General features: G+C 47.5%; 1 protein-coding gene and 1 long non-coding RNA gene across 4 annotated transcripts in view; one reads left to right on the top strand and one right to left on the bottom strand.

The window, feature by feature from the left end:
• PHF11 (PHD finger protein 11) overlaps positions 1-16,166 on the bottom strand; it is a 30,319-nt gene extending 14,153 nt beyond the window's left edge. The window contains exons 1-6 of one of the 3 annotated variants that reach the window (XM_075919072.1): positions 16,002-16,139; positions 11,879-12,001; positions 10,752-10,884; positions 7,972-8,079; positions 7,406-7,539; positions 5,508-5,554 (exon numbers count right to left, since the gene is read on the bottom strand). In XM_075919072.1, coding sequence (XP_075775187.1) covers positions 5,508-5,554; positions 7,406-7,539; positions 7,972-8,079; positions 10,752-10,859 — 397 coding nt within the window. In that variant the 5' untranslated portion in view covers positions 10,860-10,884; positions 11,879-12,001; positions 16,002-16,139. Of the gene's footprint in view, positions 1-5,507; positions 5,555-7,405; positions 7,540-7,971; positions 8,080-10,751; positions 10,885-11,878; positions 12,002-15,804 lie in introns of all 3 variants that reach the window. The other 2 variants (XM_075919071.1, XM_075919070.1) reach the window with 2 other exon arrangements.
• LOC142826501 (uncharacterized) lies at positions 16,152-25,642 on the top strand. The gene is made up of 2 exons (XR_012900678.1): positions 16,152-16,291; positions 24,707-25,642. It is a non-coding gene; the product is annotated as an uncharacterized LOC142826501 (long non-coding RNA).
• The last annotated feature ends 582 nt before the right edge of the window (positions 25,643-26,224 follow it).

Below are 26,224 nucleotides of genomic sequence, written 5' to 3'. Positions count from 1 at the left end.
TCCTCTTCCACAGGTTTCTAGGGATGGTAGAACTCTTCCCCACATCACTCCACAGTGACTTTGGCATCACCATTGCCATAAACAGGCTAGCTGCATATGGGCCCGGATAGCTTTGGGACACAAGCAGCAGCTCTGCTCTCTATGGGTATGTCTACACTACAAAGTTAATTCGAACTAACAGACGTTAGTTCGAATTAACTTTGATAGGCGCTACACATGCAAACCGCTAGTTCGAACTTAATTCGAACTAGCGGAGCACTTAATTCGAACTAGGTAAACCTCATTCCACGAGGACTAACGCCTAGTTCGAATTAAGTAGTTCGAATTAAGGGCTGTGTAGCCACTTAATTCGAACTAGTGGGAGGCTAGCCCTCCCCAGCTTTCCTTGGTGGCCACTCTGGGCACCACCAGGGAAACTCGTCTGCCCCCCTCCCGGCCCCGGAGCTCTTAAAGGGGCACGGGCTGGCTACGGTGCCCATGCCAGGTGCAAGCCTGCCAGCACCCAGCCAGCAGACCCTGCACCTGGCACGGCTCGAGCCAGCCACCCGCTGTCACCCAGCCCTCCGCCTCTTCCCGGGACCAGGCTGACAGCTCCCGGGAGCCTGCCCGGGTCTGCAAGAGGCGGGCGCCCGCCTGGTCTAGTGCGGACATCATGGACCTCATCCACGACCTCCGCACTTGGCACAGGAAAGTGGCCGTCTAGGGCAGGATAGCTGCCAGCCTGGCCACCCAGGAGCAGATGTGCATGAAAATCAGGGTGGCCCACTGAGACCCCCAACCCTGAGCCCTGAGCTTAGAATGGCTGTACTGGGTCAGACCAAAGGTCCATCTAGTCCAGTAGCCTGTCTGCCGACAGTGGCCAACACTAGGGACCCTGGAGGGGATGGACCGAAACAATGACTAAGCCATTTGTCTCGTGCCATCCATCTCCAGCCTTCCACAGAGGCCAGGGACACCATTTCTACCCCCTGGATAATAGCACTCCATGGACCCAACCTCCATGAATTTATATCACTTCTCTTTAAGCTCTGTTCTAGTTCTAGCCTTCACAGCCTCCTGCAGCAAGGAGTTCCACAGGTTGACAATTTGCTTTGTGAAGAACAACTTTCTGTTATTAGTTTGAAGCCTGCTACCCATTCATTTCATTTGGTGTCCTCTAGTCCTTCTATTATGGGAACTAATGAAGAACTTTTCTTTATGCACCCTCTCCACACCACTCATGCTTTTATAGACCTCTATCATATCCCCCCTCAGTCTCCTCTTTTCTAAGCTGAAAAGTCCCAGTCTCTTTAGCCTCTCTTCATATGGGACCTATTCCAAACCTCTGATCATTTTAGTTGCCCTCCCCTCTCCCACCCTCTCTCTTCCCCTCTCCCACCTCCTTTTCCCAGTGTCCCCGAGTTCTGTTAAATAAAGAGAGTTTCTATTTCTGAACACACGTGTCCTTTATTTTGTACATCAGGAAGGGGGGCTAGGGAGGGGTGAGTGGATGGAGGTGAGGAATGGGGTACGAGCCCCCGATGGGGAGGACTGGGATGGCTCTGCGGGCTCCTCGGGGTGGAAGCTCTCCTGCAGCCCCCCCGATTGACCCCCCCCCCGGATGGCAGCCTGTGGCAAGTGCAGCCAGGCTGATGGCCGAGTGCTGTGATGTGCCGAGTGTAGGCACTCAGGGCACTCCAAGACAGGACTGCTTTGCAAGCGGGGAACCCCTGAGAACTGTCTGTCCGGGGTGGTGGTCAGGACCCTTTAAGCACAGCCCTCGGCTAGCCTGAGACAGCAGCTCCATGCTCTAAGTCCTATTCTGATGCCCTGCCGGCACTGCTTCCGGCCATCCTTAACCCCAGTTCAGGGTCCACTCAGTGTGGACATGCTAGTTCGAATGAGCAAAACGCTGATTCGAATGAGCAAAACGCTGATTCGAACTAGTTTTTAAGTCTAGCTGCGCTAAGTCGAATTAGTTTAGTTTGAATTAACTAATTCGAACTAAGTTAGTTCGAATTAGTGCTATAGTGTAGACGTACCCTACGTCTTTATTGCCCTCAGGAGTGACATATCAGCTAGAATCACCATCGCTTATGGAAACTGTATTGTTTCATTCAACAGAATGATTCCCTCCTCCTTACCAGCCCTGGCCAAAACAGAACCCTTGCTGGTGTTGGAGGATAGTGCGGTGCTGGAGGGTAGTGCGGCTGCAGTGTCAATAAGCATGTCGTGCTTAAAACTTTAGCAGATCAAAGGAAGAGAACTCTGAAACTTAATTTTCACATCCTGTTGTATCTCTAAATACAACACTTCTGTGTGTTTTATCTGTAACTTCTGCTGCTTTGGCCAGGAGGGCTCTCTCTTCTACAAATGCAGAACACTTCACCATAATAAGGAGGAGAAAGAAGACGACACAGGAGGACATATAGTGTGATCCTGAAAGCCAGTGCTGCACGGAGCATGGAGGGTGGATGTTGCTGACTGAATGGAGAGGGGCCCAAGAGTTAAAGATTAAGATGCATCAAGACATAATGGGGCTTCTCTGGCAGCAAACACGAATGCTGCAGATTCTTACTGACTGACGGGTCCAACAGCCACAGTCTCTCCACATGGCATCTAAGGCTTCATCCCCACCCTTACCACTACACACTGACACACAATAAGAAACACAGCTTCATATACGCTTATTGGTGAGTGGTTAGGATAGCTGTATGTGTAGTCAAAATGAATTAAAATGGACATGAATGTTCTTTCCTCTATTCTCTTCATTTATTTCAGACATTTTTATTCTGTTTTATCATTGCACATTGGTTTGTTGCACTGCTTTTGGTATGCAATATACATCTATTTTTTGGTAAAAAATTCATCTTTCTTACTTAACACCACATGCTGCAGAATGTCAAGCGCTACTCAAAGCATTTACTATTTGTTATTCCACCGGGTGACAGAACTCAGGATCAGTGACAAACAGCATAATAATTATACATGGACAGCAAGCACCGCAGTGCAATTAATAGGTGACAATAACAGACAGTGTTGTATATGCCAGGTCCCAAGAGTAAGGGTAGCATAGCCTTACTCAGAGACATCCCCTCCCCACCCCCATACAAAGCAAACTCAGCCAAAAAAGCTTCTGGGTGGCTCACACTCCTTTTATATTAGGTAGGGCTGATGCTTACAGTTCCGTTAGCCGAATGTGAGTTCATACCTATCTTTCTGAACGGGGTTTTAACTCAATCCACAACCAGATTTCACAGTGCTCATAAAAATACTTAAGCAGCATTTTACAGTCATTAATTAAGCCTATCTAAACTCTGAAGTTTAATAAGTCTTCCATATAAAAGTGATGCAGAAATTTGTGTTGCCAACCCAGGGCTTGTTTACACTGGCAAGTTACTGCACTGAAACTCTCTCGCTCGGGGGGCAGGGAGGAGAAATCAGCCATATGCCGAGCACAGCAAGTTTCAGTGCAGTAACTTGCCAGTATAGACAGGGTTACAGTGATATGAGCTACATTCCTTGTGGAAGTGGTTTTCCTAAAGTGCTGGGAAAGAGCTCTCCCTCAACTGAAGCTGGGACCACACAATCGCTTTAATGCTGGAAGTATAGACAAAGCCTCAGTGAGCAGTACTCAGCTGTAGGAGTGGACATTATATTACTGTCCTAGAATAATATTAGATGATACTGTGATTCTGGAGAGGACATAGTTTTGGATGAGATATGAAATTGGCCTCGCCTTCTTGTGGTCATTACAAAACCCACAGAATTTCTCCCTAGTTTTTATCCCAGGTTCAATCAGATTCAGCTTTCTTTATTTTCTATTCTGTATGGCTTTAATGTGCTACAAAGCTGAGGTGTTTCACTCTCAAACTGGCTGCATTTAAGTGACAGATGAAGAGGTCTTTATATGTAGTTTATATATCAGTGTTACATTTATAAAGCTCTTTGGGATCCTGCAGAATGATGCTACTATAAAGTACTCTGAACGAGAAAAATGCTAATTTGAAAAAGTTTAATATAACTACAAATACAATTCCCAAAATGACTACTATTTTAACAGCTCTCTTTTGGCAAATCAAGTGTTAACTTGTGCATCTTTAGTACTGTTCTCATATTTTACAAGCCATTTTGCTCAGCCCAGTAATATGAAAGTGCAAAAGATAAGAAGCACGTGTGAAACTGTGGAATGTTTTTAAAACAAAACACTTAAGTCAAATGTAGATGCAAGACAACTTTCTGAAAATGTTGCTCTGTCAGCGTTGGCATGTCTACACAGCAGGGCTAAACTTGAAATAAGCGACGCAACTTGAGCTACGTCAATTGTGTAGCTTAAGTTGAAATAGCTTACTTCGACTTTGGGCACATCTACACAGCACTTATTTCGAAATAGAGCACTCTTCCCCCGAATTCCCTTACTCCTCATACAATTAAGTTTACAGAAGTCAGAGTAAGAAGCCCGTTATTTCAAATTTATTTCGAAATAACAAGCTTGCTATGTAGACGCACTCTATGTTAGAAATAACGCTGCTGTATACATGCCCTATAAGAGCCATAGAAAGAAGTTATGATCTTAAGTACATATTTTAGAAATTTGAATCTGTTAGTCTGTCTCTCTGTCTGTAAGTCCAAGAACTCTTCCTAAACAGTTAGAGCTAGGACCACCAAATTTGGTATGCAGCTTCCTCTTATCATAACTCAAAGCAAGATAGCACAACAATACCCCTAAGACAATGGGATGTGCTTGGAATTCAGTTTCTTCTCATAAAATGGAAAGAGATGGGTTGGTTAGGAGGGATAGTTATACTACAGAATGACCACTGAAAGGCAGCAAGGGGTCAGAGATGGGGACTGGGACAGCACTAATCCCACTGGGCCAGCAGGAGGGCAGGGTAGAGAAAGGGACAGCTACCTACTATATATTTCAGAGAGTTTGTTTGTATGTCTATTTCTCTGTGTCTGTCCTCCCAGCCGAGGGACATGCACCCCACCCCTGGCTGTGCCAGCCGCAGTTGCCATGGAGAGGCGCTTCTCATCTGGCCCTCAGCTGCTGTAGTGAGAGAGGACTGGAGTGGTTCTCTCTCGCTAGGGCAGCCTGCATACTGAACCCCGCATCCCCATCCCCAAGCAATGATTTTAATGAAAAACAAAACAAACATTAATTGAGTTAAGGATCCGAAAAATGCCAGGTAAACGTGCTAGTGTTAAATACCTCAGATTCTCAGCTCATGCAAATTAATGTTCTATTGAGAATCTGGTCCACGCTATTTATATTTTATAGTTTTAACATTTATTTGAGAAAGCTCACAACAACTTTTAAATAGAAAATACTTAAGTAAAATTCTTTGAGTTTTCTATGCAAATCATAGATCTCAGTCGACCCATTTCTGCAAGATTTGAAAAAGAGTGAGACGGACTTTGTTCAAATGAATTACTGACCCCTCTCCCTGCAAATAATGTAGAATGCATATTTAAAAAATATACGCCATTAAAGTAATCAAGCAAATCAAGTCATTAAAGAAACTCACCATAATGATTGGTCCTTATGCCTGGGTCATGTTTTGGACAGAACACTCTACAATATTGGTTCAATTTTAAAAATGAGAGAGAAAGAGTATTAATATGTAAACAATGTTACACTGACTTTGATTTTCAAGATATTTTCCCTATTTTCACCAGCATCCATACTAATGATACAAAAAAAATTGAACACAAAACTGAACCTGGTTAAAACTCAAATTTGAAAATTATCCTCCTCAGCAATGAGCCTTACAGCGGGCACTTTAATAATACATACTCCTGTAACTTTATTTATAGAACTTGACTACACTCAAATGCTGTTATGGCACATTTTTGAACTAACATATAAATCACCATGTTCTCTTGTGACATGGTCCGTGATGCATTTTCACAGCCATGAAGTTGATAGGGCCCTATGTAAAATCCCTCTCCTCCTCCCCCCCCCCAAAAAGCGTGGGTTCTATCCCCACAACATTTGCTCCAAATTAATGTCCAAACTAACCTCTATCAATGTTGTCATTCTTGGCCTACCAAATAATCCAGAGGTGCGTGTATTTTGTTATGTTAGGACCAATACTGGAGTAGTGCCTTGCCTTTTCTTGGAAGTGGTAACAATAATAAAGTCCACACCCTCAATGACAGAGTAAGCTTTAACGGTGATCATTCCTTAGTACAGGAACAGGTGCTATGGATTCTGAGCACTCAAAACTGTACCAAAATATCAGCAACCTATAATCCCCACATTTAAAATAATGAGGGAGAACCTCTTTTCTCTGAACAACCAGCACCAGCTATGGTGCTAAAGTTACAAAATTCTAGTACGTGCAGATACCACCATAACAGTGGGGCTGAGAATATTTAGAAGACTTATTCAAAGCTAGTTTAGTTCTGTTGGTCATCAGAACACATAAGAAATATGAGAAGTTCTTTTGCGTTGGGACACAGAGTTTTCCACTACCATGCCAGGTACTGAACTAGAAGGAAAACTACCAAAACTTTCTAAGTGAGATGGTCCCCTAGAGAATGTGGCATACCTGAATTGGTCTCTCACAGACACTCTACCTTGTCGGGCAGAAAACTCTGTCTTTATTGATAAGTGTCTAATAAAAACTGTATCTCAGTTTTAGCTCCATGGTCTTTTGGGATTCTGTCAGACTTATGGATATTGTCCCAGGGTGGATGGCCCTCCAAAGGAAAGAGAAAGAGGAATTTCCTGTCTCTGGGAAGGGCATCATGAAGGCAGGTTGGAGAAAACCCCAGGAAGCTGAGTAGCTTTATAGATATGGCCTATAAAAAGCAGGGAAGCCCCGAGAGAAGATTCCAGAGTCCTTGAGGAGGGAAGGGAGTCGGGAAACCTGCTAAGAAGGTGTCCTCCAGAGAATAAGCTCAATCTAATGTGCAAAGAAGGAATTCTGCTGTGCTCAGGAATAAGGGGTGCAAAACAGGGAACTTCAATGTAGTGTGAAGGGGCAGAAGGAAGATCTGTCTGGAGTTTTATTTTCATTTTTAGTTGAACCTTCATTATCTTGGAAGGAGACAGAACTTAAATATGACCTGGTTGGATGACTGGGCTGTGGAAGACAGAGACAGACCATAAACAGGGCCAAAGCAGCTATGGTCAACGGGTACTAGAGCAACACCGCAACCTGACACCAGCAAGTACTACTCCAGAGAGTAGAACTATCTATATATTCCTGTCATTAAATCAAGTTTTTTATTCATTGCAGTACTCGATAGGAACGTTTTCTCCACAGCTCCCAAATACATATAGTTTCAAACATGGCAGGGTTGAGAAGGACTTTTTGGTAGGACATATACATCGATGCTTTCAGCATTAAAAAAAAAGTTAACCTCTATTCTAACAATGCTATCAAAATGTACAATTAGAAAATGGTTTGTTAAATACCGGTAAATTCCTTGTCCTCCATCAGTTTCTAATGCTGCATCATCACACAGTGCACAAAAGTAGTGATAACTCCTGCGGCAGTTTTTTATCTCACACCCCACAGTGGCTCCTTTCTTGCGACAGAAGTTGCACATCTACAGCAGGAGGAATTGTGTTTTTAGCATGTATATGCATTTTATAATGAATAATTAAAAGCTTATACTGGAGAGTAAGTATCTTCATCAGTGAACATGCTTAAATCTTTGACTCAGCCTCTCTATTTTCCTGTTCAACATGTAAACTCACTCTTCCAAATCCCAACTCAGCTTATTTTTCAACCAACTTTCTATTATTCTCTCTGTTCTCACAACATTATATTTAAATCAGTTAATAGTCTTAGAAGTGATTCAATGATAGTGGCAGTATCTGCTCAGTTTACAAGTATACAGACGTTGAGTACAATTTTCAAAAATGCCTAGCATATAGCATCTATGTCAGTAGCTCATATAAATGCCATAAACAAAACTTCATGGTCTAGCATGCTACTGTTATTATAAACGAGAAAATATTTGAAAAAGTTGTCTTACCAGCCGCTTTCCTCTTCTGATTTCATCCTGAACTGAGGCCACATCAAACCTTGTCTCCTGATTCTCTGGGTTATGCTCTTCAGATTCTACAAATCCTGAGGAATACAACTACGAACAACAAGAACAACAAAAGACAGCAATATTTAACAGAGAGTAAATCAGTGAGAAACTCTGATGTATATCAGTAAGGAATTATAAAAAGTAGATGGGGTTTCCATTCAATATCAGGCATGAGAACTGTGCACTTCAAAAATATGCATTTTTATTTAACCCACAAAGCAGTGGGTCCCTAAATGGGCAAACCTGTATTTCTTTGTTCGTAATAAGCATCATCCCATATTAAGTAGGGAACACTGCTTAGCTTTTCCACCCTCCTATAAGTCAGAAGCGGTGGCACTAAACTCCGCCTACTGTTAAAGAAGATTCCACATTAAAGGAACATGGCATTTCTGCAGAGCCTCCTTGATAAGCCATCATACTATCCAGTCCCCCTTTTTTGGCCAATCAGCCCAGTAGGTTTGAAACACAACGGGAACTTTCAGGAAGTCCTCAATGTGGTATATGGCAAAGACCGGTAATGGGACATTGGAGAAGCAACTTAAATAAGTTGAACAGTGACTGCAAAAATGCAACAGAAATGTATGTGTGAGTACTTGCTGATGTACTGAACGATGTCATTAACAGGGATAATTAACTACATATGATTTAGGGATGTAAGTGACTAGTTGACTAGTGATGCGACTAGTCACTTCCCTTCCCTTGCTGCATCTATCAGAGAGAGGCAGCAAGGGGGGAGAGCAGGAGCTGGTGCTGGCACCGGCACCGTCTTCACAAGCCAGGTAGAGGCACAGTGGGAAATGGCAGAAGTGAGGACTGAAGCAGTTTCTACTTGGGCTGATTCTGCTGCGATTCTGCTTTTGAAATGTACATGTACAAGGTGCCAGGACTGCTTTTGAAATGTACATGCTACAAACACAGCAAGAGCAGTAAGATAGCTGAACTATTAAAAGGAGAAATAAAAGAGAAGCAAAGGATCCGTGACTTATGTTATCAAAAAAATAAAAACTCCAGTTTAATGTAATAGGTAACCTACACACTAAAATAATAATGTCTAGGTAGAGTTATAGCAAGGAAAGTGATTGCAAAGATGGCACCTTTTAACTCAATAGAAATGCTCCCTGTGAATTTAAAAACGTGCCTGCACACTTAATGCAAAACAAACCAATTTAGGAAGAGGGCTCTCTCATATGGGTCTCCGGAATAGTTAATTATGGTCCAAAGCACAGCCAAATTCAGCTCTTAAGTTAACCTAGATGAGAGCAGAATATGATGTCCAGAATCTTTATTATTGGTGCTGATGTGAAAGAAGGAAAGAACTCAGCTTGACTTTCAGATTCCAGGATAAGACTGCACACTTAGTAGATATAAGACATTTTATTTATAGTCAGAATCAAAATAAACCTAGAACCTCACAAGAACATTTTTACATAGTCAAATCTTTAATGAATACCACACTTAATTATTCCTTATATATTCAGACACACAGGAAACTGCCATCTTGCCACCTTGATCATACAAATGATGGCCCTGATCCTGCAAAGACTTGCAACATGTTTATCTTTGCACACTATAAGAAGTCCAATCCCATTATTGCAATCAAAATTACTCACATTACATTATCTTTAGCATGTGCATAAATCTTTGCAGGAGTGGGCCAGGGACTGAAATAACCTATTTTGCCATTCAAAATCATTGGAAGAAACAGGGTTTCAAAGTTATTGCAAAACAAGTTCATTTTTCTTGTGGCTTCTGCTTATCTAATGTTAAGGCAGTTTCTATAATTTCTAAATTTAACAAGGGCTAACCAAAATATCAAACTTGTCTTGAACTCTGAAACCTCTGATGGCAGCGAGATGGGCGAATTAGTTGCAAAACAAATATTTTCAGTCCTGCTTTTTTGTTGTCCTTCCTTCTACTGCCTACTAAGATCTGGGGCCCAATCCGGTATTGTCTTACAACTTATGTAGCTAGTTATACCCATGAAAACTGGATGTCAAATATTAATATTCTAATATAACACCACTTTACAGTAACTTGGCACTGATGACTATTCAAAGAGCAAGGTAACAGTGAATTAGCTAGTTTTTACTCTTTCTACATGCCATTTTGACTCCTGCATTAGTCTTCTTATTCCCCTTTAGTTCAATGCATTAGCTATTTGGGAAAAAATAAAACTCTCTAAAGCTCTAATCGCTGGAGCTCCAGAAGACCGTGAAATAGTAAATGATTCACTGCATTCTGAAACAGAGAGGGAATGAGTTTTGGGTTTTTTTCTAGAGCAGAGATTCTCAACTTTTCCAAATTACTGTACCCCTTTCAGGAGTCTGATTTGTCTTGTATATATTCACGTTTCACCTCTTCTTGTTTATAAAAATCAGAGATAAAAATACAAGTGTGTCACAACACACTATTATTGAAAAATTGCTCATTTTAACCATACAATTATACATTTACTGCAATATTAATATTATACTTACATTTCAGCATATAGCATATAGAGCAGTATAAGCAAGTCATTGTATGAAATTTTACTTTACTGACTTTTCTAGAAACTAGGCAAATATCTAGATGAGTTGATATACTCCTAGGAAGACCTCTGCACATCCTGGCTGAGAACCACTGTTCTAAAGTAGACAGTTATGTATAATGTCCATATTGTCTTTGAAATGTTTCCTTTTGGTCCTTTTTGATTGCTTTAATATGTTAATAAAAACTCTCACCAAACAATCTTGATGAACTGCAAGATTTTGCTTTTCTGCAATGTACATTATGGCACATTCTTCATCTGCTGGACAAAATGCACACTTTCTTTTCACCATCTTCTCCATTATCTGGAAGCCACTTGGACAAAGACTGTTGAACAAAATATAAAACCGTTAATGCAGCCACCCTATACCTGCTGGGAGAGGATAGCTGGTGAGGACCCTTAGCATTTCCCAACCTAGCTGCTATTCCACTTGCACCCAAGTAGACTTTGTGCCCAACCACTTTAGCAGCAATTGACTGGCCTGAGTAAAACTTGCTGAGACGAAAACAGATCAGAAGCTAGATGCTAGTGTTCTAGCAGTTGGTACTAGAGGAATAGGAACTAGAATTTTTTTCTTGGAAAGTAACTGAGGGGGCGGGGGGAGGGAGAGAGAGAGGGGCTGGCAGCAACAAATATGAAAACTTCCAAACTTGCTGGCAATACACGGCTCAGTGAAGAACATTTCATGCACATACCAACAACCTGGCAGAGGCTTGCGAATCACCTTTAGTTTAGAAGATGCTAGTCTGCTGCCATCAAAACTTCAAGCTTATTGTTCCACACATCTGACTACAGCTTCAATAAAATATCTGCCACAGTTTAAATAAGACAAGTACCACCCTCAGTTCCCCCAAATATCTTTCCTGAGTTCACAGGAAAGGAGGAGGAAAATATGTTTCCTTAACATACAGGGATTACAGTGAAAAGATTTACAAGTAAAAAGGGGAAAGGAAAAGACAAGAAGTTTGAGATTAGAAGATGGTTCAATAATAGATGAAAAGAGGCCATCAAGCACCACTCAGGACAACACCCAATTTACATACGCTAGAAAAATATGAAATCCCTAGCTTTGTCACAGAGATCCTCTAAGCTTTTTTTTTCCTGTTTTGAGCCTTCCAACACTTTCCTCCTCATCCTCTTTTGACCTCCCACATTGTCTCATTTTTCTTATCTGACAGTTGCAGTGAGTTTTTAAGGTTATATGCAAATTAAAGTCATAATTCAAATTCAGTCAGTACAATCTGCCCATAAAATTATAAATTCCTTCCCCACAAGCCCAGATAAGTGGTTCATTCAATATACGAGAACTATAAGCTTTACTTTTTCAGTTGTCATGCAAGTCCTGATACTCAGATCCTCAGCAACAGCTAGCTCCCATGAGGCGCAATGTTTCAAGATGCTCTCTGCTGGTGATGTCACACAGAGAGCACTGTAGCCTACTACCTGTGAGGACAGAGAAAGCCCTTTTTAATTTGTCCAAGAGTATGTGGATTTAAAAATGTATTTGTATTGCATGAGTGAGACAGAAGCTACACAGTCAAATGCAGCACCAAGAGCCAGGAACGCCTAAATTCAAATCCTGGTTGTTGATTCACATTTCTTTGGGACTGTGGACAAGTAATTTAGGCTCAGTCCTCTTATCCATAAAATGGAGGCAGCACTGTCTGCTGGAAAGCTCGAGCACTGGACTGAATCAGGAGACTAAGGGTCTATTCTTGACCTGCAGTTTAACTTTTGGCAAGTTACCTCTGGTTCCCCTCCCACCAATATCTATTTTGCCTATTTTGAAGCTCTTTGGGGTAGAAACTGTTTCTAACTATTTGCTCATTGAGGCATGATCTTAGCTGGGGACTCAAGGCATTATCTTAATACAAATAATTAGTAAAATGTAAGAAAGTATAATTTGTAAAATGTAAGAGAAGTAGGTATATTAGATTAGGGATGTTAGATATTGTGTAATTGAATAGCCATGTAACTGCATACAAAATATTATCGGTTATACGACTATTCGATAGTCCCTGGAGACAGCAAGGGGTGGTGATGTGTATAGTTGATAGGATTAATCGATAAGCCTAGGCTTATCAGTTAATCACTTACTCGGCTATACACTGACATCCCTCTTTTAGATATCATGTAACTGAATGATTGTGTAACTGCATTAAACTTTAGCGGTTACACAATTATTCGATATCCCCGGGGGTGGGGCCAGCAGTCAGTGTGCTCCTGGCCCTACTGCCAGCGAGCCCCTTGTCACTCCATGCTGATACCTCTGTGTCAGAGACAGCAGTGCGGGGTGGCAGGCGAGAGCTGATCTGCAAGGGGAGCTAGTTTAAAAATCAGCTGCTGCTGAGCTCCCCTCAGACAGAGGGTGCGCTGGCATCCCACGGAGCAGCCTCTGTCCATGGTGAGCCTGGGCCTGTTGTGGACAGCGGCTGCTCTGCAGCAGCCTCCTCTAACAGAGAGGTAACAATGGCTCCCCACAATCACCAGCTTTCCCTTCCCCCCCCCCCCCCCCCCCGTTGCCTCTGACACAGAGGCAGCTGCAGGGAGGGGGAAGCGTGTGTAGTCAATAGGATTAACCATATGCCCAGGCTCATTGGGTAATCGTGTACTTGGCTCCACATTGACATCCCTTACATAAAGGCTAACTATGACCAAAAAAGCCCAGATAAAAACAAATGCCACACAAAGAAGGGATAATAGAAGAAAAGAGAAAGAGGCTTGTACTATCTATCTCCAGCTCCTGTATGCTGTCTATTTAGGGCTACAGCCTGGAACTGGATCTGCCAGAGTACATGTGTCTACCTGTGTGGAGCCAGCTGCAGGAAATAGTTAGATAGAAAGCTCTTTAGGGAGAGTTTGTCTTCTTACAGACCCATACACAGAACACTGTTCAGCATTATCTAAATCACAGAACTACCTCCACTTTGCTAAGCACTATGAAGAAAAAAATTCCTACATTAGCAAATAATATTTAGTATTTATCTGCAGACTGAAAAGAGCATTCCAATAGTGTAAAATGAAACTGCAAAATAATAATGAAGGAAACTTTCTTGTAAGTGTTCATACTTGGCACCGGGAGTCAGGGAACCTGGGTTCTGTTCCTGGCTCTGACACAGATGCTGTGTGACTTTGGGCACCAAACCTTTCTGTGATTCAGTTTCCTTGTGCAATTATACTTCACCAGGGTACTACCAGGATCCATTCATTAAACTAAAATTGGTCAATTTCAGATAAAAGAAGTAAAGCAGCTCCCTTCTAAAGATATTTCTTTTTTTTTTAAATTGGTTGTTCCCCATTTTTAATGTTTGTCTCTGTGTTACATTCAAAAAATCCCAAATGGGAGTTTGCATGCAGGTACAGAAGTGGACATCAAGAGTACATAAATGGGAGGAACATATGTCTCATGGAAGTATCTACAGATTGGACCTCTCTGGTCTGGCAGCATGGGGACCTAAACAGTCCCAGATGAGGGATTTTGCTGGACAAGGGGTGGTCATTTCTGGCCCCCCCGCCGCTGTCCCCCTCCAGCTCTAGCCTTGCCTGCTGGGCTCCCAGCTGGCTCCCCACCTGCTGCAAGGTCTGCCACCCTGCCAATCCCCCAGGCAGCTGTGCGCCACAGCTCTCGGGTCCCCCAGGCAGCTGTGTACTAGGATTCTTGCCACCCCCTCTTCACACATCAGGGGTTTTGCCCCTCCCCCTCAGGGGCAGCTGCACACTGCCACTCTGGGCCCCTGCAGCAGCCATTCACCGGGGCTCTTGGATCCCCCAGGCAACTGTGCGACACCACTCCGGACCCCACTGGGCTGCTGCCACAGCAGCAATTCCCAGCATCACTGGGCCACTACTACCATTGCTGCAGCTCCCAGCCCCGCCAGGCAGCCAGATGCCAAGTTTCCCAGCCTTGCTGGGCAGCCCCGCTACCGTGTGCTGGGCGGCCACACCAGCAACTCGCCGCAGGCAGTCTGCTGCCCTGCCAGCCCTGCAGGGCTCCCTACTGCTGACCTTCCAGTTCAATATTATGTGTTGGCCAAAATGCTGACTATCACACTAACACAGCATTCTCTAGTCTAGTTATTTGCTACTTTCAAATTTCAGCTACATAGATAGTAAAACACCAGCAGCTCTCTTTTATTTTGGGACTGTTAAACGCCATATTTTAGGGACTAGGGAGAAAGGATATGTATGAACTCCACTTGGAACGTGAGGATAATGTCATCACTTGCTAGTCAGAGAGGAAATGAAACTGAACAAAAGAGAAACTGGCTCTGCACCACCTGCTGTTGACTTGTTCAAAACAAAAGGAGAAAAAACAAAAAGGAGAAAGTTGTTTTGCTTTTCTCATTTCTTCCAGTTCTGGTTACTTTCTATGTCATTTGTAATCGCAAGAGAGTTAGTATCGTCTAGACTTTGGTGCAGTTTTGAAATGAACAAGTCTCCATGCTGCAGATGAGAAAACCCCTACCTGCCTACTTATTCAGCTATTTGTTTTAAACAGCTGTGTAACAAATCAGTCTCCTTCAACCCCAGCATCACAGTAAGAGAGAGGGTGATAATATTTTGTATGCAGTTATACAACTATTTAATTTGATACACAGGGCCAGGGCAGGATTCCCACGCTGGTGTGTGCCAAGCGCGTTGACACCCCAATATGGCAGACACCACAGACATGGACAGGATTCTGCCACGGCTTAAAGTGAAGGCCAGAGAGAGACAGGAGCATCCTGGCACCCAGCAAGGACATGCTCCAGTGCCCAGTGAAAGGGGTGTGCTGTGGGCTCCTCAAGGGAGCGTGGCAAGGGGGGTGTTGTGGTGCACAGCAAAGGGTGCGTTGTGGCATCCAGCAAGGGCTGTGTCACCGCAGGGGTCAGAGGGGTGCAGGGCACGTCGTGGCGCAAGCACCACCCTGGCACCCTCCACGCGGAGTGACCGCCTGGATGGGTGGAGGCGCTGTGCTGGCTCTGACGGCCTGTGGCAGGAGGCCGGCTTGGCCCAGGTTCCCCGGAAGGGGGGGGGGGGACGAGGATTGGTCAGCACGGCCCCGCCTGAGGGCCAGCCCAGTGGCCGCAGCCTAGCCTGTCCCATACTAGGGGCCCCTCCCCTGCCAGCCCCACCGCCTACCAGGAGACGGGGCGGAACGGCCCATTGGCTGCAGCCGTGAGGGGGGGGATGGGAACCAGTCATTACCGAGGGTGCACAAAACGGGACACAGCCCGGATCTCGCCCCCCACCCCAATGGTACTTACCGTGGGCGGAGGGAGGGGACAATGATTCGCCGCCTGAGCTGCTGCGTCTGCCTCAACACAGGGCAGGATCCTGGAAACTCCCGAAGGGTCGGGGGAGGGGCCAGAAAATGGGCGTGCCCGACGGGGAGAGTGTCGGATGGACCCGGCTCATTCCCTGGGACTGAGCATGTACCAGCCATCTGCGCATGCTCACTAACCGTTGCCGAAGCCGCTGACCCAACGGTGCCTGCCCGACTCGCTCCCCACCCGCGGAATGAGACCGCGGAGGGGCGGGGAGATGCTGAGCCGGGCCCGCCGACGCGGACGGGTTCGAATCCCGCGCGGGACGAGCTGACCCGAGCTTGGCGCTGCTGATGCCTCATTGGCTGCGGCGAAGTGCCGGCTTCGAGCTGCGGAGGCGAGCGCGGCAGGGGCGGCTCCCGCTGCCGGAACCCTACGGCATGGGGAGAGGGGGCAGCCGCCGGGAGCCCGGAGCGGCAGAGCACCGGTAGGGCGGGGGAAGCGGGGCACGAAGGGGCGTTTCGTGCTAATTCTCGCTCGGCACCGGGAGAGTCACCTGATGCGAGTGGGAGGAGTCACCCCACGGGAGAGTGGGAGATGGCTCAGGGTGGGGGCCTTGGCCGATTTCAGCAGCTCAGGCTGGTGGGGGATGACGCAGGATCCAATCATGAGGGTTTAAAAATATATTTGGGGGGAGAGGGGTTGATTGCCTCCTGGGCCCGGAGCTGGTAGGTTGCGCGTGGGTCATATTTCTGTGGCCAAGGGGAAAAAAAGAGAGAGTCTCACTGAATCTCTTGTTTCCAGGAGCTGAGACCTTAAGAAACACACTAAATCACAAAGTGTGTGATCATAACGTGTATAAATCATAAAGTGCTACATTGTCCTGCATTTTGCTTCAGCTACCCCAGACTAACACGGCTACATTTCTATCACTAAATCACAAGACATATAATAAAATTGAAAGAGTGGCACAGTAGTGAAGTCAGCTGGACCCAGGGCATAATAACCCAGCTACAGGAGTAAGATCCTGATAGGGTTGCCAGCTTTCTGGACTGGATGCTATTCACAAATAGTGTCCAGTAGGAAAAGTTTGCAACCTTAAGTAAGGAGAACCTAGCTTTTCAGCAGCAGAGCAGTTGACTGGAAACCCTGCTTAGGAGGGAGCTGGAATTGCTGAGAGCAAGAGCTGAAGCTGCTTGATGCCCAAGAAAAGCCTCCCAACCAAGACAAAGGCTTCAATAATAATCCCAATAACAATTAGCAAGAAATGTCAAACTTAAATTAGCCAAGATATTGTAGTTCAGCAGTGCACACTGGAATGTATGAGGATGACATAACATCAGAACCTCTATATAATCTCAGAATTTTGTGAGAGATGAGGAACAGCTGAGCTGGACTCCCACACAGGGGGCTCCTGCTTGCTGCCCCATGCTGCTCTTTATCTGTGATGTTGGGGTTCTGTTATAGAAGACACACCCAACAAAGGAAAATAACAGAACATCACTAGTCATCACCTACAGCCCCATCTTAAACCCCTCTAGTGCATTATTGACCATTTACAACCTATCCTGGAAAAAAATCCCTCACTCTCTCAGGCCTTGGGAGACAGTCCAATCCTTGCCTACATACAACCCCCTAACTTGAAGCAAATTCTTTCCAGTAGTCGCACATCACACCTCAGACACACTCACCCAGGAACCTACCTTTGCAATGAACCCCATTGCCAACACTGTTCACAAATCTACACAAGTGTCACCATCATAGGACCTAACCACATTAGTCTCAATATTAGAAGATGTGCAGTTGTAGGAGCCTCTGATGTGATAATATGCCATCAAATGTCAGCAATGCCCCTCTGTCATGTATATTGGCCAAACTGGACAATCTCTAGGACAAAGGATAAGTAAGATACCAGAAATGGGAACATTTTAGCTTGCCTGGGCACTCATTAATGGATTTAAAAGTAACTAATGTTCTACAAAAGAATTTTACAAGCTAACTACAGAGAGAGAGTGCTGAATTGACCTTCACACGCAAATTTGGCACAGTTTCCCTAGGCCTGAAAACAGGCATTAACTAGCTTGCCCATTATAAACCAATGTTCCTTATATTTAACACCTCATTGACATCAAAAGCTAAGTATAGGACATTTCCAGCGCTATTTCGAGAGAAAAAACACGGTTATTTTGAGGTAAAACCCTTCCCTTGAAATAACCCTTAAACTTAATTTTTTGAGGAGTAAGGGTTATTTCGAGACAAGGGTTTTATCTCAAAATAACCCCATTTTTCCTCTCAAAATAGCGCTATTTTGAAATAGTGCCATAATGCGATTATGCAAATGAATCATGGGATATTTAAATCCCCGCTTCATTTCCAATTTCGGATGTCTGCATTTTCATTCCTCTCTCTTGAGAGGAATGAAGTGTAGACATACTCTAACATGGCTATCCTTCTGAAAGACTAACTTTTGGAAAACATTACATTTCAAATTTAGGAACAATAGTTCCCAATAGAATCTCCCTTCCCTTCTTGAGCAGCACAGCCAATGCTGGATTGTTTATTGTACTGTTGTGGAATGGCATTTAACCACACAATAATTAAAAGTGACGAGGAGTCCTGTGGAACCTTATAGACTAACACTGTGGTCCCCAATGCGGTGCCCGCGGGCGCCATGGCTCCCGCCGGGGCATTCGTGGGCGCCCGCCGACAACCTGGGCCAGCCCTGCCCCCGGCGCACAGGAGGCGCCGGCCCCAGGTGCGCGACATGCACCGGCGCTGGGTGCGCGGCGCTCGGGCGGCCCCAGCCCCGGGGCACATGCAGGCGCTCGGGCGCACGGTGCTCGAGCGGCACCGGTGCCGGCCCCAGGCGCGTGGCTTGGGCGGCAGCGCCGGCCCCGGGCCCATGGCACAAGGCTCTTGGGCGGCCCCAGCCCCGGCCCTAGGGCACACGCCGGCGCCGGGTGCAAGGGCATCCCAGTACCCTGGCGTGCCCCCGGACGAGCGGCCCCGCCCCCGGGTGCCCGGCGCGTGAGTGGCCCCCACCTCCCGAGCGCCCGGCGCGTGAGTGGCCCCACCTCCCGAGCGCCCGGGAGCCTCTGAAGGTTGGGGACCACTGGACTAACAGAAGTGTTGGAGCATAAGCTTTCGTGGGCAAAGACCCACTTCGTCAGATGCATGTAGTGGAAATTTCCAGTGGCAGGTATAAATATGCAGGCCAGAATCAGGCTAGAGATAACGAGGTGAATCCAATCAGGGAGGATGAGGCCCACTTCTAGTAGCTGATCTGGAGGTGTGAATACCAAGAAAGTTTATTTATACCTGCCTCTGGAAATTTCCACTACATGCATCTGATAAAGTGGGTCTTTGCCCACGAAAGCTTATGCTCCAACACTTCTGTTAGTCTATAAGGTGCCACAGGACTCCTCGCCGCTTTTGCAGTTTCAGACTAACACGGCTACCCCTCTGCTACTTGACAATAATCAAAGTTGGGTTGTGCCGCCTGCACGGGGCAAACTCTTAGGGCGCCCGTCAGCTTTCCTGGCTGCCTGCTGCGAAAGGACTTTTGTCCTAGCAGTTGAAGACTCGGGTGTGTGATAGGGCTCACAAACCACTCACTGCCCTGGCCACTGGCTAACAGAATTGGCGTAGTCGGCAGGATTGTGTTATCAGTTTAAATACAGCAACATGAAGCCAGTCATGTAAATACTGATTTCAGTAAAGTAAAAAAGAATTTTGCCGAGGAAGGTTGGGGCGACCCAAAATGGGATAAACAAATGTTAGAAAAGGATTGGGGAAATCCTGAAGAATTGTGGTTGCAGTTTTGTAAGTGGAGAACTGCCTGCAAGTTAAAGAAGGGGAGAGGAAAGGGAGTCTGCATCTGGTTATTAAAAGGTGTGCTGCAGGCAGCATATAAGAGCCACTGGGACCTAGGAACAGAACTAGAGAAAGTCCAGAGGGAGAGAAATAAGTAATTGCAATGGTGCCAGAACTTAGACACCCGGGTACGGCTACTGAATAATGATGTGCACCAATAGAACAGCGCCTCGTTCCACTGGTAGAAAAGGAGGGAGCAGAACGGAGACCAAAAATAGAGAGCAAACCACGGAGCATTAACAGAGCCAAAGTGGAGGCTGCTCTCTGGTTAGACCCGGAGGAGTGGGATGGAGATATCTAGGACTCCTCCAAGGATGAGTGTTTCACTCACCCCTCCCATGAGATGAGGAAGTCTGCAGTTCAGATGAGACCTATTGTCACCTTCCAGGAAGATGTGTTCTATGGGGCAGATGGAACCAGAGAGGGGGCTAATAAGGATAAAGATAGTGATGCTCCCTCAGCCAGTGGGGATAATAGTAATAGTAGAAAGGAATGACCCACCCGTAGGACTACACGGAGCTATGAGCCTGCAGAGCTTAAAAAGCTGCAGGACGAATTTATAAAGAAGCCCGGGGAAGGAGTAGTGGAATGGCTAACTAGAATATGGGACACAGGGGCTGGTCACACACAGTTGTCCTCCCAAGAGTGCAAGAGAGTGAATCTGGGCGCAGGGGTATTCCTTAGCCCCAGACCTGGGGAAGGTCCAAAATCGATCTGGACTTTTGCTTGTACATGGGCTCGGGGAATCCACCACGCCGATAGAGGCGAACCCCTTAGCACCCCGTGGACTAATGAGGATGAGCTTAGGAAGGCCCTGCAAACAGTATCGATAGTGGCTATGCTTCACCAAGACGGTCCTGGGAACAGAGAGGAGGAAGAGAGCCCAGGGGAGCAGAGAGTCAGAGTAGCAGACATGAGACCTATACTGAAGGGAGCTCCCGGGTCCTATAAAGCGATAGCACTAGCCATGAGAAACCTTGCCTGAGACCAGGGACCTTCCTACCAGACATTATTTGAGTCTTTGCAGTGGGACCTCCGAGAGCTTGGAGAAGATGAGACGCCCCAGACTAAAGTGAGGGTACAGCACTTGAAAGGGGACCCTGGAGACAGGAAAGGGGGCTTTAAGCCCAGATGTGAGGCCACTCCTGAGGAAAGGGAACAGAGGATTAAGCTGTGGAAAAAGTGTCTGGATTTAGGATATCCCAGAGACCTGTTACACAGATTGCCAACTGGGAAACTACAGCTCCTGGCCTCCTCAAAGGGCATAGAGCGGGGGAAGACTGCTGTAATTCCTAGCGCTCTCCCAGGCTCAGATACCCTCTACATGCCACTATGGCAGCAATTATGTGAGCTGACGCCCTCAGCTGAAATCGACCAGGGAAACTAAGTGGAGGGGGTCGAACCTTTCTCTGCATTAATGAGCTCAAATCAGCAGAGGAGGAATGCTCCAACAAAGACCCCCCGAATCTCAGTAACAGTTAATGATAAAATTGCTGTGTTTTTCTTAATAGACACGGGAGTTCAACTAACAATGATCAAACGAAAAAGCTTTCCTGGCCCTCCACCTGCTGGCCGGAAGCAGGTACTGGTCACGGGTAAATGGCACTATCGTGCCTTATCTCTTAGTCAAAGTAAAGCTAAATATCCCCCTGACCCCCTACTGACAGCCCCAAGCACGAGATAATACTCGGGAATGCCAACATACTCGGCATGGACATCCTGAGGGGCAAAGAGGGAATTATTAATGGGGAAAGGTGGGCATTTGGAGCTGGCTGTAAACCAGTGCAACAGTCCTGGATGAGGGAAGAGCTCCCTTCTATAACATTAACCTGCTAGCCCAAACTCCTGCCCTCCCACCATCAGCTGTAACCAGTGTAAAACAATACAATATTCCCGCTGAAGCTATAACTCCTGTCACAGAGCTAATCAGAGACCTGGAGAAATGGGGCATATTAATTCGGACACACTCCCCGTACAATTTACCAGTATGGCCAGTTAAGAATCCTAATGGTAAATGGAGACTCACAATAGATTACAGGAAGTTAAATAGGAACACTGGCCCTTTAACAGCAGCAGTCCCCAACATTGTAGACATAGTGAACAACATACAAACATGGAACAAACAGTGGCTAGCTGTGCTAGATGTGAAGGACATGTTTTTCATGGTTCCCCTGCAACCCACAGATAGGGATAGATTTGCCTTCACATGAAAGGGTGTTCAATATACCTTCACACGTATGCCACAAGGGTACAAACATTCCCCCACAATTTGCCATGGGGCGCTATCAAAAGTTTTGGACGGTTTAACTATGCCGCTGAGCGTCCAAATCCTACAATACATAGATGACATCTTGATAGGGGGAGACACCTCCGAGGAAGTGCACATGAGGAAGCTTTGCGGCAGCTAATAAGCGAGATACACACACATCAAGCTCTGGGTCCAATCCATCCCAATGCCCCGTTCCACCTATACCTCACCATGGGAGCTACAGGAATGTCCTATGCCCTATGGCAGGAAAGTGAAGCTGCACCCCGCTAGCCCTCACACACTTAGCCCATGTGTGGCCGCAGTGGGGACTTCCCTCAGGGGGCCAGCCAAGGCACCGGGAACAGGCGAGGGGCTCAGTGGGGGCCACGCTCACGGGCTGTGATGCTGCGGTTTTCCCAGGAGCAGCTGACTGTGCCTCTCAGCCAGGCATAGGACAGTGTGCCATTCTGCATGCTGCACCCTTACGGAGGTGCGGGCTCTGGCCTGAGCCCCTGGGGCCCTGGCTGGTTCCAACTGGCATCCACCCTTCCCCCCGGTCCCGCCGGATGTCTGTGAGCAGCACGGTCACAGGCGTGCCCTGGAGCTGCCTGCTGCAGACACATGGTTGCACATGCTGCATATTGCCTAATGCTACACAGCCCATGCAGCTCATGTGGTCTGAGTGATGTGCTCTCCTCCTCCCCACTCCGGGCGCCTGGCTCCCCCTCCCCGCCCTTGTGAGTGCAAAGTGCAACACTCACCGGTGGATCCTTCCCCGGCCTCCAAGGACGCACGGGAGACGTCAGGGCTGCCGGAGGGGGCCTGCAGGGTGGCAGTCCTGGCCTCGTCCTCTGACCCACTGCTGGTGTCTCCTTCCCCTGCCTTGGTGGTCCTGGTGACGGGGGCGCATGCGGCGCATGCAGGTGTCCACGGGGACGTCCGGTCCCTGCGGTGCTGGCTGGCTCAGGATGGCATGGAGCCGTCGGTAGTGGGGGCAGGTGTCGGCTCCTGCCCCCTGGCCCTCGCTGGCCTGGACATAGCCCAGGCGCAGTTCTTTGACTTTAGCCCAGACTTGCTCCAGGGCTGGATGGCCCTGCTGGGTCCTCCTGTGCTGTCTGCGTTCTGGCCCTGGAGTCCTCCTGTGCTGGGGGTGTGGGTGCCTGATCCCCCCCTGGAGCTGCCATCGTGGTCTTGGGTGTTGTTGGGGACAGTAGGGGCCACGTGGCAGAGCTGTGGCCAGAGGTTCAAGAAGGGCTCCTGCCTCGTGACCTCAGCAGCCTGCGTCTGCTTTAAGGGGGCTCGGGTTACCAGGAAGTCCAGGAGCTGACTATGGCTACGGAGTCTCCAAACTTTTTTCCGTTTAGTCTGCTTTTCCACAAAATGTCTTAGCTGCCTGTCTACACTGGCCCTCTTGCGCAAAATCATTTCCGCAAGAGGGCTTTTTCCTGAACGGGAGCATCAAAGCATTTGCGCAAGCAGCACTGATTTCAGACAGTAGAACGTCAGTGCTCTTGCACAAAATCAAGCGGCCAGTGTAGACAGTTGGCAAGTTTTTGCACAAAAGCAGACACTTTTGCGCAAAATCTTGCCAGTCTAGAAGCACACATGGCTACACGAGACTCTGGGGGCATACAGGGAATGAGGAACTGGTGAGGCAGGCACATATCAGGGGGTGGCCTATTACCCATCAGCAAGCTAGGGACTTAGTACAAGCTTGTGCTCTTTGTGCTGAGACCCGAAAGCACATTAACAAGGGACAGCGATTTGCCAGAATACGAGAGGGAAAAACACTATGGGCAACCTGGCAAATTGATTACATTGGCCCATTACCCTCCACCAGACAGAGATGGAAGTATGTTTTGACTGGAGTGGAGGTTGTCTTGGGAAACAGCTTTGCCTACCCGACCCAATTGGCAACGGGGTTGTCAACCATTGCGGGACTAAACCGCTTAGCAGCACTCGTCCCAACACCCCAAGAAATACAATCAGATAGGGCTCACAGACCACTCACTGCTCCGGCCACCGTCTAACACCCTGTTAGCCACATGCGTATATGTATGAAAAAGCACGACAGTCTCCTGACTCCTGGGTGGGGGACAGCAGGACGCCCTCCCTCTACAAGGCCACGCTACACAGACTACATACAGCCAGGGCTGGACTAAGGGATGGGCTAGCGGGGCAGCTGCTCAGGGCGCCAACCTATAGGGGGTGCCTGATGGCAGCTATAAAGGGCGCAGAGCATCCCTCATAGCTGCCATCAGGCACCACATGCCCAGCTCCCGCAGCGCCGGCCCCCCCATCTCCGCGGCACTGGCCAGCAGCGCCCTTCCCCCCACGGCCGCGGGGCCCTGCACGGTCAGGCGCGGCCTGCCCCAGGCTGCAGGCAGCAGCGGTGGCCGGGCCAGGCTGGGCAGCGCATGTGCCGTGCACCCCGGGGGCGGGCCCTGGGCTGCGTGCCAGCGGCCGTAGCCGGACAGTGCATACGCCATGCGCCCCAGGGGCGGGCCCACGCATGCGCCGTGCACCTGGGGGCGGCATCGCGCGCCTGGGCCCGGGGCACCAAAATGGCTCAGGCCAACGCTGCATACAGCACAGGGCCATTGGTGTGGTCTTGAGTAGCTCTCACTCCCAGGTATAGTAGGACATTCCAAACATGGCCTCAGTGCAAGCACATCGGCTCTGATGGTGCAGGGCACAGTCATCCTCGCCTTGCAGAGGGGGGCCAGGCTTCACCCACTGTGTCCCCAAGGATAACTGACCAATTCTCTTGTTTCTTCACAGCCGCACCAGGTGCATGTGCAGAACACACCACCCCACCCGGGACATCCTCCCGCACCCAAGGGCTTCGCAGGACCACCCTTGCAGTGGAGGGGTACCAACAGGAGCACCTGGGGGCACTGTGAGCCCTGCACTGCACCCTCCAGCACTGGGTGCAAGAAGACCTGCAGCTCCAGCGGGAGTAGCTTGCCCAGGGCCGTGCCATCTGCCAGCACCTGCAGACCCTGGTACAGAGCATGCTGTCTCCTGCTGCTCCAGTGCCTTCTGCCTCCCCAGCTACTGCTCCTCCTCCCACTCCTGCTTCTTCCTCCACACCCTCATCACCCTCCACCCCTTCCCCATCCCCCGGGGACACCAAGGCCCCCGCAGTGCTGGGAAACAGTTGGTCCAGCGAGACCCTCAACCTAAATGATTGTTACAGAAGTATTTGGTGACTTCAACGTTTTCTTTTATTCCTGGAGAAGACACACTGCAGCCATATATTAAGGAGCATCCTTCCATTTATTCTAAGTATCTTCTCATCTTTGCTATGTTTACAGCATTGTCTGTGACAAAACTGTGTGTGTGACAGTTAAGTTTTTGTTCACATTTTAGTACAGCTTTCACGACCATTTCTTTTAAATATTCTGTTGTGTGGGTATTTCCCAATGTATCTATTGTTTCTGAAAGATATTCAACTCCATCTTCTGTTGTATAGACGCACATATTACTAAATCATTGTGTATATTACTCCACCCATCAAACTAACAAGCTTCCCCTCTGTATTTCTTGTACACCATTTACATTCCTTCTCATACATTTTATCTGACAATCTTACACCAATGTCTGCTCTACCAGGTGTAGTGTAGCCTGGTCTTTGGTTGAGTTGTTAAGGTGTTTATTGTTAACAATGTGAAAAGAAGAATTTGTGGCATGAATGAACCAAGCAATCTTTTCATCTATGGTGCCTTGTTGGTCTTTGGTAGTCCCTTCTAACAAGCCGCCGGCCAGGTGAAAAAGTGGAGTGCTGCTGGAGAGGGGTAAGTGCCGCGATTCTTGGCGCTGGGCTGCCTGCATGCAGCTCCAGCACAAGGAGGTGGGGTGCGAGCCAGAGGGTGACACACCAGCAGACACCAGGACGCTGACGTGACGTGGTGTCGTGACATCACGGCCGGCAACCGCCGGATTAAAAAAAGGCTCCGGCAGCCCCGCAAACTGGAAGGCAGAAGCCAGGTAGGGGAGGGGAAGGGAAGGGGGGAAAATAGGGGGAAGGAGCTTGTACAGAGGGGAGGGGAGGGAAGGGGAGGAGGTCAGAAAAAGAAAAGGGAAGGCACCAAGGGACAGGGGTGCAGGAGAGACAAATGCCAGGGGGCCAAATGGAGATAATGAGGAAAAGGGCAGGAGGGGAGGTGTCAGTGGGAGGGAGCACAGGGTGATGCTGGGAGAGGAGAGGTTAAGGGCATTGGGAGCTACAGGGGGGAAGGGGAGGTGCTGGGAGAAGGCTTGAAAGAAGGGGTGGGCACGAGGAAGGTGGAGATGGAG

This window comes from Pelodiscus sinensis, chromosome 1 (genome assembly GCF_049634645.1).
Source record: "Pelodiscus sinensis isolate JC-2024 chromosome 1, ASM4963464v1, whole genome shotgun sequence".
NCBI classification, from domain to species: domain Eukaryota; kingdom Metazoa; phylum Chordata; order Testudines; family Trionychidae; genus Pelodiscus; species Pelodiscus sinensis.
The sequence above is the reverse complement of the archived record's forward strand: the minus strand, read 5'-3'. Positions and strand labels throughout refer to the sequence as shown.